At 40.6% G+C, this 18,657-nt stretch overlaps 2 protein-coding genes across 3 annotated transcripts in view; both read right to left on the bottom strand.

Annotated features, from left to right (window-relative positions):
• Csnk1g1 (casein kinase 1 gamma 1) overlaps window positions 1-13,444 on the bottom strand; it is a 124,662-nt gene extending 111,218 nt beyond the window's left edge. For both annotated transcript variants that reach the window (XM_041679472.1, XM_041679471.1), the window contains exon 1: window positions 13,314-13,444. The gene's annotated coding sequence lies outside the window, so the exon portion shown is untranslated. The remainder of the gene's footprint in view (window positions 1-13,313) is intronic.
• Window positions 13,445-17,829: 4,385 nt separating this feature from the next.
• Window positions 17,830-18,514, bottom strand: LOC121466087 (peroxiredoxin-5, mitochondrial-like). The gene has a single exon (XM_041679615.1). It carries the CDS (start codon window positions 18,512-18,514, stop codon window positions 17,861-17,863), a length of 654 nt encoding a protein of 217 aa, XP_041535549.1. The 3' UTR covers window positions 17,830-17,860.
• Between the last annotated feature and the right edge of the window lie 143 nt (window positions 18,515-18,657).

The following is an 18,657-nucleotide window of genomic DNA, read 5'->3' on the forward strand; positions in this document are numbered from 1 at the left end:
AGGTCCTAAGTTCAATTCCCAGCAACCACATGGTGGCTCACAACCATCTGTAATAAGGTCTGGTGCCCTCTTCTGGCCTGCAGACATACACACAGACAGAATATTGTATACATAATAAATAAATAAATAAATACTTTTTTAAAAAAAAGATGTTTCTCAATTTACCAAGTAACTACTATGAAGTGTTAATTTCCCTTTCTAAGATCCCTCAACTTTCCCAATATGCGATTTTTGAAAATTTGTCTATATAATAAATTTGCCTTCATAATAAATCTAAATTTTATTTTATTTTTATTTTTTTGGTTTTTTGAGACATGGTTTGTCTGTACCTTTGGAGCCTGTCCTGGAACTAGCTTTTGTAGACCAGGCTGGCCCCAAACTCACAGAGATCCACCTGCCTCTGCCTCCCGAGTGCTGGGATTAAAGGTGTACACCACCACCACCAGGCTAAAATCTAAATTTTATTATGAAATTATAAGACCTTTTATTATAAAATACTAACCTGATATAAATATAGACAATACTGAAGAACAGAAAAGTGATTTAGAGTAGTGAAATTCTCATTTTCCTCATTATTTTTATTATATTATTCATGCAGCAAAATGAGCAACACTACAATTTTAAACTGGCTAGCTTTCATTTCTACTCTCGGTTAAAAAATTTTTCATACAAATATGCAACTTAACGCCATCCTTAATAAAGTCTCTCCTGTCACGGTTTCAGGATGTGGGTCAATTTCTACTGGTACAGAAAGCTTAAAAATTTTAAAGCTACATACATCTCATTCTTTGTGGCCTATTAAAAATTACTCAGAAATATATTTTATGGCCCGAACCAATGCAATCTCAATACTGCAATGTGCTAATAAAAGTAAATGTTCTGCAATCAATAACAAGTAAATGACTATTATTTCAGCATATCTCCGCTATAGAGAAGTAAGTATGGTTTAACAAGATCAAGGGTAGGGTTCGAGGCCAGCTTGGTCTACAGAGCAAGTTCCAGGACAACTAGGGCTGTTACACAGAGAAACTCTGTCTCAAAAAACAAAACAAAATGAAAACCAAAACAACAACAACAACAAAAAAGGTCAAGAGTAGAGAAAATACTGACTCACAGAAGGGTTGAAATAGTAAAGCAATGGGCATCAAATCCAGGAATATATGGCATAAATGCCTCAATTTCTTTATTGCTAGAATAGGAATGACCTCTAAAGAACAAAAAACCAATCTAATCAGGTGAGTTGAGTCAGGCATAATGGTGTACGTGTAATCCCAGAACTTGAGAGGAGGAGGCAGGAGGATTAAAGCCAGTCTCCATACGAGTCTGAAGCCCACCTGGGCTCTACAGGACTCTGGTCAAAAATTTTAAAAAGTGCCGGCGTGGGCGGTGGTGGCGCACGCCTTTAATCCCAGCACTCGGGAGGCAGAGGCAGGCGGATCTCTGTGAGTTCGAGACCAGCCTGGTCTACAAGAGCTAGTTCCAGGACAGGCTCCAAAACCACAGAGAAACCCTGTCTTGAAAAAACAAAAACAAAACAAAACAAAACAAAAAAAAAGTAGTAGTCTGGTAGTGGTGTTGAGTTCAAGTCCTAAGCACCCACCTAAAAAGAGCCAAGCATGAATGACTGTGCTTGCCTGAAACCCAGCACTGGGCAGCAGAGAAAGGTGGATCCTGACAACTTCCTGGTCAGACAGCCTTGCCAAAAGAGCAAGCTTCCAGTTTAGTGAGAACCTGTCTGAAGGCAGAAGGTAGAGAACGACAGAGGAAGATACTTTATGTCTTCCTGTGCCCTCCGCATATATGGATGCAACACACACACACATATACTCACAGGCAGGCATACTCACATACACACACATACACATTTAATTAGTGTTTTTACATACATATAATAAGAAAAATATACATTATGTCAAAAGTAATACTACTGTATCTTTTATACCCCTGACATTACAACTTAATTACATTAAATTCAATGTTATAAAAAATCATATATGTTATATATGCTATAGTTTTTGGAAAATTAAGTTCCATATGATACCCTGTTTCTAGGACTAGCCCTTTACTATTAATGGTTATATTATTGATATGGAACATGTCATTTTTTTATTGAGCACACTAGAATTATCTCAACTAGAGGTGTGAACTCTCTTTCGGTCACTCCAGTTAAAGTACAAGGAAATTCTCCCACTTTTGTGACTGGTAATTCTAAAAGTGGGAGTTCCTAAAAATGTAAGGAATATACTTTAAGTGGTAAGGACTAAGGGGAGTGGATGTTTGCCTCTTCCCAAATAAAAATGTATTTGATGAATCTGAATAATCTAGTATATCCTAATATACTTCAGTATGAAAAGAAAAATATTCAAGAAATCCAAAGTTAAATAGAAAGAATATCCTATGAAAATGAATGGAATGTTGGTGAACTAAGAACTAAAAATTCTGAATTCTAAAAAGAGGTAAGCTCCTAACCCAAGTCAATATTTCTTAATCATAAACTGGCATGACTATTCAAACGTAAGTAATAAAATGCTTGAAAAACTTTAAAAAGTTTTAAAGTAAAGTGAAAAAAATTTATTGTCCTAACCTGCTCCACACACAAATACCAATGGTTCTGAAATCAGTACTGGTAAGTGTGGCAACTCAAATTGAAAGTATGCTTAGTAACTGCAAGGCAGTATTTCAAGGACTAATCTCAGTTTAATCATAGCTGAGTGCGTAAAGACATTAATGCTGTCGGTGCTGTCCTAGCAAGAAGCTAAATTTCAAGGTATTGCACAGCCTTGCTTGTGAGAAAGCTAAAATGTCAAGATCTAAAGAAAACTGTTAACTATATAAAATGCAGTAAAAGCAGATATTCTTTATTAAATGCTAGTTACACTGAGCAAATCTCGCATTTCTAGAGTACTCAGCTCCTACGTTAGCAAATAAGGCTAATCAGAGCTGTTAATGGCCAGGCTAAGCACTGTGGGAATATCCTAATAGAAAAACAGCCAAACCTAGCAGTTTCTCTCTGTGTCTGTCTGTTTCGCTCTTCTGTTGCGGAATATTATTTAAACTAGGTAGAGATGCGTTACATTTGTTTCTGCTGCAGAATATTACTTTAACTATGTGAAGATTTGTTGTATTTGTTTATGCTGTATTTAATGATGTAAAGATGTGTGATATTTGTTTCACCTTGCCTGACTAAGGCACTTGATTGGTCTAATAAAAAGCTGAACAGTGCCAGTAGCTAGGCAGGAGAGGGATGTGTGGGGAGGCAGAGAATAAGGAGGAGAAATCTATGCTCCAGAGAAGAGAATGATGGAGAGAGGGACACACCTGGGGCCAGAGACAGCAGGAACGATATACAGAGAAAGAAAAAGAGGGAGGGAGGGAGGGAGGGAGGGAGGAAGGAAGGAAAAAGAAAGGGAGAAAGGTAAAAAATCCTGAGGCAAATGTAGATAAAAAAAGAACAGATTACAATAAGAGTTAAGATAAGGCTGAGCATTATAACTGATAGTGAGTCGTCCTGATTTGGGAGCTGGTTGGTGGCCCAAAAGAAAAAAGTCTGGTGTTCTCTCTCTCTCTGAAAATGGGGACTTTTCCATTTTTTTCTTTTCTGTATTTAAGGAAAAATTTAATCTTACACAGGTTTGTGGCTAAATAGAAATCAGCAAGCACTTTTACCCACAAAGCCATCTTACCAGATCCTGGATAGGCTTTTAACATCTATAGATATTCCCACACTCAGGAGACTGGAGCAGAAAAAAATTGAGTTTGAGGTCAACATGAGCTACACCAAAACATGAAGAAATACAAAAATTTTGTCTCCAGAATGAATGAATGAATGAATGTATTTTCCCCCTGGATAAATAAGCTTCCCCTGGTGAATTTAATGAAGTTCTCTAGCCTGACTCTCCTTCCCATCAGAATTATCGCCCCTTTATATTCCTGAAGTACTCAGAGATTGTATCAAGTTTGCACTTGCTACTCTACCTTTGAAGTCTTTCTTCAACTTAATCAATAAAAGTACACAACATATCTTCAGTTTTTTATCACTATAGTACAAGGATAATGACGGATACAGGGTAGCAACTCCAACATTAGTTCCTCATTTAGTATTGATTCAATTTAGAATTCAGAGCCTGGGACTAATATAGTAATATTTTGTTTATGATCTAATAAATAAAGCTTGCCTGAAGATCAGAGTGCAAAGCTAGCCACACTAGTCAGCCATGCAGGCCAAGCAGTGGTGGCACACACCTTTAATCCCAGCAGTCACAGTAGTTAGCCATAGGGGCCGGGCAGTGGTGGTGCACGCTTTTAATACCAGCACTAGAAAGGAAAACAAGGCAGGATGAGACAGGAACTCACCCTGAAGATTTCCTAGAGGTAAAAGTTCTCTAGTGGTTGGCTGCTTTGCTTTTCTGATCTTTCAGTTTGAAACCCATTATCTATCTCTGGGTTTTTATTATTCGTGCTACAGGCTGGAGAGATGGCTCAGAGGTTAAGAGCCATGTCTTCCAAAGGTCCGGAGTTCAATTACCAGCAACCACATGTGGCTTACAACCATCTGTAAAGACATCTGGTACCCCGCTTCTGGTTTGCAGGGATACAAGCAGGCAGAACACTATACACATAATTAAATAAATCCAAAAGAAAGAAAAAAAGAACTCAAAGCTTGAAAATATTTCTAGTATATTCAGTTCAGGAAATTATATCCTCTCCTTTTTAAATATAGTTATACAACAAACTCATTTTGAGTCAGTTAACTCCTTCCTTCCCTACTAGATAAACTGGAGAGAAAATATTAATATCGATAATTAATAGTCTCCAAATGGCTTCCTAAGTTGCTTCCTTAGAGCAAATGGTTTTTCTAAATCCATTAAAGAATGTTTCAAAACAATTAAAGAATCAAAGCACACACATTTAAAGATGCTAAAGCCCTGAATAGTTGTATAATTTGTTTTCTCAACAGATGTGCATCCTTCAAGCCCTGAATTCACCAGATGCATACTAATCTGTACTTTCAATAATATGCCATTCTAGCTTTATAAATACACTATCATATAAAAGCAAAATTCAGGTATTGCTTTATAGTATTAATTAGCAGGTTATTCCCACTACACCAAAAATACAGTAAGATTCCTTTTAATACAGCCAAATATTTGCTCACTAAATATAAACTATGATAACCTCACCATTACTTTGGCACTTGCTGACTTCTATCTAGAATATGAAATATAATTTGCTAGAAACTAAAGCTGATGTCACAGGCCTTTAATTCCAGTACTGAGGAGACAGAGACAGATGGACCTTTGTGCGTTCAAGGTCAGCCTGGCCTACATAATGAGACCCTGTCTCATAAAATAAGAAGAAAAGAAAGAAAAATAATACAATAGTTTATTAAGATATTTTTAAAAATATATGAGTGTGTGAACCGCATGCAATCCCAGTGCCTTCAAAGGTCAGAAGACAGACCTAAATATAAACAGTAAAATGAAAATGTATAAAGATAGTCCAGGAGAAAATCTTGGGGTCAGCAATAATTTTATAGACAACACCAATACTATCCATGGAGGGAAATTACTAATTAGACTTTATAACATTAAAAATGGGAGTAGGATGAAGAGAAGGGTCCCTGATTAAGAGCAGTGGCTGCTCTTCCAAAGGATCTGGGTTCAGTTTCCAGCACCACATAGCAGCTCACAATCATCTAAAACTCCAGTTCCAGGGGATACCTTTTTTAGACTCAACAGGCACTACAGAAAGGAACACTATGCACATACGATAAACTCAGGTAAAACTCACACAAAAATAAATAAGATTTTTTTAAAAAAATAAAAATAGCGGGGCTGGAGAGATGGTTCGGTGGTTAAGAGCACCGCCTGCTCATCTAAAGGTCCTGAGTTCAATTCCCAGCAACCACATGGTAGGTTACAACCATCTGTAATGAGATCTGGTGTCCTCTTCTGGCCTGCAAGCATGAATGTAGGCAGAATACTGTATACACAATAAATAAATAAATCTTTAAAAAGAAAAAATTAAAAATAGGCCAGCAAGATGGTTCAGTGGGTAAAGGCACTTACCACTCAAGCCGGATATCATGAGTTCTATTTTGGGGGCACAGGCAGAGGTAGGAGAGAACCAACTATACATAGGTGTCCTTTCACACATGTCCACACATCATACACACATAAAGTTTTCTTTTTTACATGTGTATATGTCCACCTGATTGTGCACTATGTGCAGTGTCCCCAGAGGTGGAAATGGAATTATAGGCAATAGTGAGCTGCCATGTGAGTGCTAGCCCAATAGGTGAACCCTTGATTCAGTGAAAGACCTTGTCTCAAAAAATAAAGTGGGAAGGCTGGAGAGACAGCTCAGTAGTTAAAGGCACTGACTGAGTGCTTTAAAGCAGCTCTTCCAGAGGTCCTGGTTTCATTTTTACCACCCATTTGGCAGTTCACAACCAGCTATAACTCTTAGGGCTCTGATGTGAGACATCCACATGCATAAAACTAATTAAGTAATTAAAAAAAAAGAGAATAACTGAAGACAGCCAACACTGACCTCTGAACTCCACACGCACACACGTAAGTGAGCACACTTCTACGTCTCAGCACTTGAAAAGTGGGAGGCAGGAAGATCAGGAGTTCAAGGCCGGTCTATACAAGGTGAGAGTTTATCTAAAAACAAGCAAACAAACAAATAGCGCCCTCAGTCCCAGCCCTCAGACGTTGCCCTCAGTCCCAGAACTCGGGAGGCAAAGGCGTGCAAATCTATGAGTTCAAGGCCAGGCTAGCCTATCTAGTGAATTCCAAGCCAGCGCGCTGCGCTACAGGACGAAACCTTCTTTGTCTCACAAGTGAGGGGAGGGTGCTGTAAAGGTAGGTATTTCTACAAGCCTTCAAAACCAAACAAGGCAAAACATATCCTAAAGGAAATTATGGACTGCAGTTAGCAATGTACCCACACATTTATTAATTGTCACAAACGCATTATACTAATGTAAAATATGAAATGAACAGGTGAAACTATTTTTAAAAGGAGACATAAGTAGAACTTTCTGTACTATCTGCTCAATTATTCTGTAAGTCAAAGCTAGTAAAAATATTAATAAAAGAAAAACACAGTAAGGCATACACAGCCATACATGGCAAATGGTACCATTGTAGGCTACAGAAATTCTAGAAAAGTAAAAACAAAAAGCCAATACCCGCTCCTTTTCCCTGGCATTGATCATGCCTCTGTTCACTCACATCTTCATCAGAATGACCACTGGGAAATGGACCAAAAATTCAACTGGAAAACTAGTAGGAATCTGAAATGTAATCTGATTATCACAGACATTCAAGTACACACTGAGTGCATGCACACACCCCTTTGCTCATTGCCAATCACAAGTATTTCATGATTTATTAAGAGGATGTAAGCATGCATGGGCAGCCCATAAAATGATGGTTCTGTTGAACTTGTCCATATTGGGTTTCATGTTCTAAGTTGATGAGGACAACTGACCAGGTCTCTTCCTCAAGAGGGCACCAGATCTCATTACAGATGGTTGTGAACCACCAGGTGGTTGCTGGGAATTGAACTCAGGACCTTAGAAAGAACAGGCAGTGCTCTTAACAGCTGAGCCATCTTTCCAGTCCCGCAGCTGATTTACATCCTCTTCAGCATTACCAGGGCATAAATTTCATTTTTCAAATCAGCTGAGTGGTAGTGGCGCATGTCTTTAATCCCAGCACTTAGGAGGAAGAGGCAGGCAGACCTCTTCAGTGAGTTCCAGGCCAGCCAGAGCAGTAAAAAAGAGGATGTAAATCTCTGATACTTTTATTGAGAGGCCCAGAAGTCCTTTTTACTGAATAAGGAGTTAGTATGTGTAGGAGAAACAGACATAGATCCAATGCTATGTCTCCTAGAAAATTTATGCAGCATTTTGATGAAGGTATCAAACTGTAGTACTCTGACTTCCCCAAGCACTAAAAGAGGTACTGTACCAAATCCTCTCTGGTGAAAAAGGCAATAGCTATTTTGTCCACCCACCTTCTCTGGCCATGCTGTAAAAGCCAAGAGAAAATCCTTTCCCAGAATGCCCACACCTCCATTGTGACAGGCAAAGAAAGAACAATTGCTATCCCTGGCATCCCAGCCCCCACATAACTACACTGCCCACTTGAAGCTTTTAAGTGAGGGACAGACTACAGTGGTGTAGATAGTCCATCTGTCTTCCTACCTTACCAGAACATTCCTGCTGGAGACAAGCGTGCGACTCTCTTCTGTCCAGATGGCTCTCTTCAGGTCATTTCTGGGATACCACATTAGTTCTCCTTTACAGTCTATCCAAGATGCCTGGCTCTCTCAGGCCATGCTAAGTACCAACTACTATAACCTCAGCAAGGTATGCTTTTTTTTCAGTTGTGGAAGTCCAATAGCCCCTCCCTGGGGTTTATTTAGATTCAAATGTGACTAGAACCTGCCTGCCAAAATAATCCAAATTGAACTGGGCATACATATTGGATGAAAACTAAGCTACAGTATATAGGTAAGGAAAAACTATTGCTACAAGGTGCTATAAAGTGGGTTTGTTACTAAATAAAAATTCTCAGCAGACTTTTGCTGGCTGTGATCTATCAAGTGAATAAAGATTTAGACAGTATCATTTATTCTAATACTCTCCTTTCTTTAACACAGCTTTCACCAAAATTAGACTATAGTAAGCAGGAACAAGAAAAACGGTTTATCAGTGCTGGGCCTGGTGGCACAGCCCGTAATCTTAACACTTGTGAGACATCGGCAACAGGATCAAAAACTTAAGGCCAGATGGGCTACATGGCAAGTTTGAAGCCAGCTTGGACTAATAAACAAACAAACATTTACCAAGATAATAAAAAGATACAAGAAGCTAACTCACACACAGTAAATATTAAATAATTCAACAATTATCTTGAAGCAATGCCTCCTATTGTCCTATACAGCAACATAACAATCCAAGTCATTTAGTTACACATTCGCTGAGAGGAGTTGATATTATATAATCCAAATCTACTGGAGGTTTATATTTTTGAAAAATAATCTGATGAATTCAAAGCCATAAAATATGGAAGGGGCGAGGAAAGAAGGAATGTGAAACAGATGGCATTTAATTTTTTTCCCTTAGTCCATCTTGAACACAATCCCAATAATGTCAAAATTCAATTTAGCTTTCTAAATGAGTAATCTATAAAACTTAAAATGGTAATTCTCAAGTAAATTCACTCTTTTTTCCCCCAGCTTCTCAGAGATTCTATATTAGGCACAAATGGGTAGAGTTAGCTATTAAGAGAAAAACTATCATTTTACAAATTCAAGGTTCTTCCAGGAAAGTCTACTATGTATGTAAAAACACTGAAGAAGTTTTTATCAAAAATTGGTCATACTGAGATCTAACTATGCGGGCTGGAGAGATGGCTCAGTTCTTCCAGAGGACCGGAATCAATTTCCAGCACTCATATGTCAGCTAACAATGGTCTGGTCTGTAAGACCAAGATCTGGCCCCCTCATATACACATGCAGACAAAATACCAAGGCAAATAAAATAAAAATAATCATAAAAATTCTAGCTACATTGTCTTTTTTCTTAATATAAAGATTACTTAACTTGATAAGAAGCTAATTATTTCATTAAAATATACTGTTAGAAACAAGCTCAGGAGAGAACAGTCATGTGGCTGAAGTAAAAAACAAAGTATTTTCTGGACTTTTAAAAAAAAAATTTTTTTATAGTGCATCAGTGTGAAGGTGTCAGATCACTTGGACCTGGAATTACAGACAGTTGTGAGCTGCCATGTGGGTGCTGGGAATTAAAGAGCAGCCCATGCTCTTCACTGTCGAGCCCCTTAAAATAACTTCAACATTCCCACAATAACTCTTTTATTCATGATTTAACAGCAGCACAATACAACTGACTACTTTGCTTAGTCTATGATTCTACTATAGGGTGTGTATGTACGAATGTATATATGTGTGTATGTTTCCCTACATATACCTCCTCTATCATGTCTAAATTTCTAAGACTATTAAAGACATGCTCAAAGGAGAGTCAGTAGTTTTAAAATTCCCTCACAAGCCAATTACACAACTGAAGTTGTCAGGTCTTTGGATTGGTCACATATTTTATGTGGAAAAGATCACCAAAGAAAGTATCTCCAACATTTTTGCATGTATGGAATATAATTTAGGCAGAATTTTCATATCAACAGCTATTATACTATTCCTTATATGAAAATAAGTGGATTATTAACATTTTATTTAAAAGGCAGGTTAAAAAATGGGCACTGATAAAAGCAAAGACAATGTGACCTCAACTTTAAGATTCAAAAAGTCATGAAAAAGAAGAATTCAAAAAACATAGCAAAACCCTAGATTTATATTTAAAACTGCTCCCTAAAAAGGGCCATTTAAAATTTTGAATCATTTTACCAAAAATCTTCAACTATAGCAAAACATAATTTCAACTCGGCTTAAAACAGAGATATTGAGGGACTGGAGAGATGGCTCAGAGGTTAAGGACGCTGACTGTTCTTCCAGAGGTCCTGAGTTTAATTCCCAGCAACCACATGGTGGCTCACAACCATCTACAATGAGATCTGGCGCCCTCTTCTGGCCTGCAGTCATACATGGAGGCAGCACACTGTATTGTATACATAATAAATAAAATCTTTAAAAAAAAACAGATATTGAAAACTTCTCTCAATTTTACAAAAAATGTGCAAACCTCTCTGAAAGGTCACACCAGATTGAAAACCTCGTACCTACTTTTCATGCAAAAAATAGTAAAGGGAGTTATTTATATTCAGCCTCTTTTGAGTACAAAGTACATTTGAAATGTTTCAAATTACTAACCACAAAGAAAACCTGTTAGTTGAAAATCTGACATAAGCTGGGTGTGGTGGTGCCGGCTTTTAGTCCCAGCATTCAGGGAGCAGAGGCAGATGGATCTCTGTGAGTTCCAGGTAAGCCTAGTCTATAAAATACGTTCCAAACCAACCAAAGCTACAGTGAGACCCTTTCTCTCTCTCTCTCTTTTTTTTTTCCCTGAAGCTGAGGACCGAACCCAGGGCCTTGCACTTGCTAGGCAAGTGCTCTACCACTGAGCTAAATCCCCAACCCCGACCCTTTCTCAAGGAAAAAGAAAAGCCCAACATAATAAGTTACATAGAACTGTTATTTTAAATCCACAAGGCAAATAAGTATTTATCAAGATTTCATTTTCTAAGTTATTTCTATATTCTGATGACTAATGATTTAAAGGGAAAAATTTATTGTATTTTCATTTATTTTACAGTTTATATGTAAGAATTCTCTATGTGAGGTATAGGTGTAATCCCAGCTCTTAAAGGAAAAGAGTGTCTCAAGATCAAGGTCATCCTGAGTTATATGCTGAGACTGTCTCAAAAAACAAAACAGAATTAAATTAAATTTTCCTAATACTATAAACTAAATCTAACTAAGATGACTCATGCAAGTGATGTTGACCTAAATCTTAAAATTACAACTACTTTCTATTTTATGTTCCAACAGCGTTTAAGAAGACATGATGTTAAGATTTAAATAAGTTACTTATAAATTTTTTTTACTTCAATCCATATATAACTGTGGTTTATCTGAGAAATATCTATCAAATGTACTTTGGTCATTTCAAGATAAAAAACATACAGTATTTACTACATGCTTTAAGAAACTATTGAAGCTAGGCAGTGGTGGCTCTCTCCTTTAACTCCAGCACTCAAGAGGAAGAGGCAGTCGGATCTCTGTGCGTTCGAGGCCAGCCTGGTCTACAAAAGCTAGTTCCAGGACAGGCTCCAAAGCCTGTCTCGAAAAACAAAACAAAACAAAACAAAAAAGAAAAAAAGAAAAAGAAACCCCTCAAAATGTTCTCTTTGAACATTTCCATCCAGTTCCCTTTTCAAAATCCTCTTCCACTAAGTTGGGCTACTCTAACTACGTAACGACAATCTTGAAATTCAAAGGTGCTTGTTTTAAATGGAGTTATATAAACAATCACCTCTCTTATAACACTGATTAAAATTTAACTCCTATTTGTGAAGAGACTGAAACTCTGCTATAGTCTATGACTTGCCCAAGGTCAACAACTCGCAAGAGGCACAGGCTGATTCATTCCCAGAATTATCTTTCTCAAAGCCAACATTTCCACTTGAGTACAATTATCTCCTTAAAAGATTAAGAGACAGCTCAACAGCGGAGAGGGACTCTCTCCAAATGTTCACTTGTTCTAAGACATATATCACTAAACTACCTACAATTCAGTCAGCTAAACAGAAATGAAGAGAGTATTTCTGATTCGTTTAAACCACAGGTTTGGCAGATGAAAAAGGCTGGAAAATATTTGCCTCAACATGTCTCATCTAGACCTCCATTTATATGGATTTGTGTGTGTGTGTGTGTGTGTGTGTGTGTGTGTGTGTGTGTGTTTTAAGCATGTATATTTATAAGGCTACGTTTGAATAGATGCTTTCCAGTATTGCACTTTTCTAAGAAAATTCATACCAGATACATACATATCGCTCCGGGAGACTGCTAGAATATGCCATCCTGGCCATTTGCAAATATCCGAAATACCATCCAGGGGCAACAAATCCAGTTCCACACTCTTTTCTTTTATGATGTGATGCGTGCCCACTTGGGGGACAACCGCTCCTATAGGGCGCCGGGGCGAGAGAGCAATAAAGGAAGAAGCGGGGGAAGCGCACGGAAGTTGGGTGGAGGGAGGTCTCATTACCCACTCTTCTGCCCTAGCCCTGCCAAGGGCGGCTCCGCGATGCCCAGCAGACATGAAACCCCTACAAGTCCTCGAAGCCCGGCTCTGCCCCAGCAGAAAGGGTCCGGGACGCGGACAGTGTGAAGTATGGGATGACCACAGCCATTCAGCAAAGTCCGTACCCTGATTTCGGCCTTGAATGATGCTCCCCCTCCCTCCCCTTTCGGAGCGGGAGCGGGCACTCCAGGTGGGAAACTCCCGGTTTGCATTGACCGAAGTCTCTGCCTCAGGAAGGCAGCCTCCAGCGACCGAGTCTAACCGGCCACCCGCAACTCTTCGCTCGCAAGGACCCTGGTCCCTCCATCCCGCCCCCGCAACCCGCCACAGACAGGCCCGTGCCCCACCCCGGATCCCGGCGTCCCCCGCCCCGCCCCGGAGAAGGGTCCCCCCCCCAAAGCCCCTCTCTCTCTCTCACACACACACGCACACACACACACACACACACGCACACACACATACACATATCTCCTCAGATTGGTCTCCCAGACCCAGTCGAAGCCAGAGCAACTACCTGTATCGGCCGCACTCCGAGGTTCCAAGGGGGCGGGCGCGGTCCCCTCCCCGAGACGCCGAGTGATTCTCACGGCCACCCTTAAAGCGACGGCTTCGCTTTCCCAGGAGCGGGAGGGAGACGAGGAGGCGGAGGGGGGGGGGGGGAAGGAGAAGAGTTGAGGGGCGGCCGGAGCCAAACCGGAAGTACTAATGCTGGCCCCACCCACCTCCAGGAGCCGCAGCTGCATCCTGGCTCTCCTGATAGGACAAACCCTCAGCAGTCAATGAGAAATTCAGATCACCACTTCCGGGTCGTCCATGCTGCAGCCCCTCCTTAGCAACAGCGTGGGGTTGCTAAGCGGAAGTGCCTTTAAAGATACCCACCCTCCATTTCTTCTGGGACTGTTGGGCGGTGGGTCGGGAACTTCGTGTTCTCCTTTGGCAATATCCTTAGACCTTTAATTTGCAGTATTAGACCAAGTAAACGCCTCGCTGCCGCAGGTAGTCTGGTTCCCTCAGCTATTCTCCAACACCAGCGCCAAACTACACACACCTTCTCGCCTCTTCTCGAATCCTAGGCCAACCCGGCGGCTCCTCCCAAAGCTCCTCTCTCAGGGCCCTAGCGGGAGTTTCTCCTGGTCTAGCAGGCTTCTCCCTTTGGTGGATTTCCTGTCGTTTCAACCAGACATTTGCAGGCATTTCGTTCTGAAACGGCCCGAGAAGTCGAATAGAGGGTAAGAAAAGTTTCGTCTTAGCTTGTTTTCTTTTATTAAAATAAGGTTTAGCGTATTTATATGTAACCTGGAAATAACGTAGCTCTATCTAAAGGAGGTGGGCTTTCCATGTAAATTGACCAGGGAAAAATTACTCCCTAAAACAACAAAGCAAGAGTAAAGAATACCAGTAACTAAGCTTGAGTAAGAAGACAACTAATCCTTCAGAATAAACCATCATACCTATTCCGTGAACAAGAACGTTGTCCATAAAAAAGCCTCATTAAGGCCGGGGATGTAGTTCTATGGTACAGCACTTGCCTGGCATGGGCAAGGTCCTTAGTTCTATCCCCTGGCACTGAAAAAAGCGGGTGGGGGCAGTGGGTGGGGAGCAAAACCTCATTTAAAGTGGGCATGGTAAGCGGGCCTGTAATGCTTGGACTCCAGAGGGAGAGAGCATAGGGAGTACAAAGCCCAGTTTATATGGGGAGTTCCAGTTTTAAAACATTTTCCTTAGCATGCCTCAGGCACTAGGTTCAATCTTACATTTAAAAAACCGGTAAACGATGGTTGGGCAGAAGCCAACAAAATAACCCTCTCTTTATAAAATGACCCGTATAATTTCAGTCTTTACATTTTAAGAGAAACCTGGGTGGTGGGAATCATTATGAGACTTTATATTTTGAGTCAGGACACTATGAAGCCCAGACTGACCTGAACTGTGTAGACCAGGTTGGCCTTGAACTCAAGAGATCCATCCACCTGCCTCTGCCTCCTGAATGCTGAAATTTAAACCATGCATCACCAGGATGGACTGACTTTCCTAACTTTAGCTTCGAAATATTTTTCCACCGATTTGCAACTACAGGCCCCAATTTTATCAGTCACAAAATTACTGGTAAACTGTTGTTCACCTCAGCTAGGATAGAAAACTAGGTTTGGTAACTCTGTTCATTTCCTAGACCCATAGGATGACATTAAATTGATTCATCCTAGGTAATCAATTCAGTAAAGCTTTTAGAGAACCACTTTAGCTTCTGATGTACCAGTAGCAGGTTGTTTAATAAGCCTAAAATATCCCCACCTCTGCCATTATCATGTGTGTCTGATACCACACACACACACACACACACACACACCTGGCTCCAAGTGATGAGTGATAAAGCACTACCAGAGTTTACTATTTCAACTGCCAATGGGTGTAAATACGATCCTTTAACTTCTAAAATAAATACAAATCTGAGCCCAATGAGCAACAGCTTATGATGTACGTAAACATGGTTATGGTTTAAAACAAAAATGGGGCCTATAGAAATTACTGCCTCATTAAAAAAAATTAAATTATATTCAACTATGAGCTTAAGCTCCTGGCAATGCACACACCTTTACAGAACACAACCCCTACTGGAGTGCTTTATAAGCAGCGTTTAGCTCCTTCCCTTACTGCTTTGGGGCTTTTTTGGTTTGGTTTTGTTTGTTTTCTCGAGACAGGGTTTCTCTGTGTAGCTTTAGAGCCTGTCCTGGAACTCGGTCTATAGACCAGGCTGGTCTCAAACTCACAGAGATCTGCCTGCCTCTGCCTTCCAAGTGCTGGGTGGAACTAAAGGTGTGCACCACCACCACACAGCTGGGTTTTTTTTTAATTCACTTTTCTATGTGTCTGAAAAACTGAGTTGTGTCCTAAATGATCAAATGAGCTTTTGTAATTCTTTCATTTTCAAATACTCATTGCTTGGAGACCTTGAAAGATAAGTAGCAAAGTCCTAACCTAAAGCTACATGTGTGAGTTTAACTACACTTTTGTAATTTTGTAAATAATGTTACAGGAATCCATATTCTTTTATTATTATATTTATTTTGGTGTAGGCGTATGAATGTGGAAATTAGAATATGCTCAAGGTCCTTCGCTCCTTCAACCAGATTGATCCCAGAGACTGAGCTCAGGTTGCCAGGCTTGGTATTAGCAGCAATTGCCCTTCCCTTTGAGTTATTCGGCTGGGCTAGGATATACTCTTAATATGAACTGCAGAATATTATGTTCATAGGCTAGATCTTAGTTGCCTTCAAAAAGCCAGTACAGTACCTGTATCATGTGATTAATATGGGACTTCCAGCCTCCTGTCTTTAAATTCACTTTTTAATTTTGTTTTCTTTGTAATGACTTAATGAATTAAGTTGAGCATGATGCCTGTAATTCTAGCACTTCAGAACTGAGTTAGGAAGATTGACATGAATTATAACCCACTCTGGACTAAACAACAAAAAGAGCAAAGGGAGTGGAGAGATGGCTCGGTGGCTAGAAGCACTTGCTGTTCCTCTAGAGGACCTAGGTTCAATTCTCAGCACCCATGTGGCAGCTCACAACTGCCTGAAACTTCAGTTCCAGGGGATCCATGATACCAGGTGTGCATGTGGTGCACATATATATGTGCATACAGCAAAATATTCATACACATAAATAAATGTCTTTTTTAATAAAGCAAATTTGATGGTTTTTTGGGAAACTCAGTACTCTAGAGTAACTAGTGCTGAACATGTTAGAGTGCTAGTTAGGTAGCACACACCTGTATTCTCACCAGCACACAGAAGACAGATTGGGGACCAAGTTCAAGACCACTCTGAGTTATAAACAATAAAACAAAATATGTACTGTTAGAGTTCATCTGGTTTCTCTAAACATAAAAAACAAAACAAAACTTGGGACTGGAGAGATGGCTCAGTAGTTAAGAGCACTGACTGCTCTTCAGAAGACCAGGGTTCAATTCCCAGCACCCACGTGGTAACTCACAACTGTCAGGAGTTTCAGTTCCAGGGGGTCTGACAGCCTCACACAGACAGACAGGCCGACAAAACAGCAATGTACATAAAATAAAATAAAAATAAACGATTAAAAATAACACCAAACTAGAAATGAATAGTTTATGATGACTACTCAAGGCAAGAAAGAAGAAATTTAGTCAGATTTGCCTTTTTTGTGCCTAAGTAATAATCAATTGATGCACAAGTGATTCAGAGAAACTCAGGATATGTGACAAACAGTAAAACATTAAGCCTAATGAAAAGAAGGCTAAAGAGACAACATTTTTAAATAACTGAAAATTGATATGTGGGCCAGGCGGTGGTGGCGCACACCTTTAATCCCAGCACTTGGGAGGCAGAGGCAGGCGGATCTCTGTGAGTTCGAGACCAGCCTGGTCTACAAGAGCTAGTTCCAGGACAGGCTCCAAAACCACAGAGAAACCCTGTCTCGAATAACAAAAAAAAAAAAAAAAGAAAGAAAGAAAGAAAGAAAATTGAAATATGGAATAGCACATCCTTTCAAGAATGGGCCAAGCAGGTCTGTAGAGACAGCTCAGAGGTTAAGAGCACTTACAGCTTTTCTTCCAGAGGTCTTGAGTTCAATTCCCAGCAACCACATGGTGGCTCACAACCATCTATAATACAATCTGGTGCCCTCTTCTGGCATGCAGGCAGAACATAATAAATAAGTTATTCTTAAAAGATTTAAAAAAAAAAAGAATGGACTGTAAATAGATGGTAGTTAAAACAACTCAAACTCAACATTCTTTCATATTACAGTTGTTGAGTCATGGAACAGTCTATTTATTGAGGAGTTACTGTGACTTCTAACCATCTTTCCATCTGATTTGATGACAGTCTCCTCTGTTTCTGTATACTATTCTCAAAGATTTTTTTTTGCCATGCTAAAGGCAAAGACGAAAATCAGACTGTTTATTGCAGAAATATGGTCAAGGTTCCATTTAAGGGGCCCCAGGTGAGGAGGGGCTGGACCTCTGGGCCCAAAGCTGGGCAGGGAAGATGGAGCAACAGAGGACCTCCATCTGGCCGGGTCTCAGAGCTGGGAGAGGACGCTGGAGGCCAGGCTGCAGGTGAGGCCTGTGCCATCCGGCTCCACATTCAGCGCCTTCACTACGCCATTGTCTACCCCCATGGAGAACCTCTTCAGCCTGCGGTTCCCAAAGAGAGACATCAAAGAATAGCCCAGTAATAAATCTGTCTCCTTCCCAAAGGCCCCAGTTGGGTCAGCCAGGAGCTGAACCTTGCCTTTTGCCTGATGGGCTCGACCCCACTCTTCTGTCACAAAGATGTCATTAACAGTCAGACATGACAACACCTGCACTCCCTTGGCCTTCAGAGCCTCATCTTGCTCCACAAACCCAGGCAGGTGGATTTTAGAACAGCCAGGGGTGAACGCCCCAGGAACTCCGAACAGCACACCTTTCTTGCCCTTGAACAGCTCTGCCAGGTTCACCTTCTTCCCAGGCTCCCCTTCAAATACCTCCACGGAGAGGATGGCATCTCCCACCTTGATCGGGGCCATAGCCACTGTGGTGCTGCTGAAGCTGCGGGCCCTGCTACGTTTCCACCCCGCTGCTTCCCGGCTTGCTCTGCCGGCCTCACATGTCCAGTTAGCAGGGGCACGGAGCACTGCATGGAGCACCGAACCGGCTCTGCCGCCCAGATCGTGTATCCCTGACTGCAACATGCCCGCCCCATTGTCGCAGCCCTCCGCCCGTCGCTAGGTCTCCAAAGATTTTTTTTTTTTAAAAAAGGACCAACTATGATAATGTTGGTTGGACAAGGCCCTTCTAAACTTTCAGTTTTTCTAGAAGAGTTTATCTGGAAGAT

This window comes from Microtus oregoni, unplaced genomic scaffold, assembly GCF_018167655.1.
Source record: "Microtus oregoni isolate MIOR12 unplaced genomic scaffold, Mior012 000032F_ref0000030, whole genome shotgun sequence".
Classification (NCBI taxonomy): domain Eukaryota; kingdom Metazoa; phylum Chordata; class Mammalia; order Rodentia; family Cricetidae; genus Microtus; species Microtus oregoni.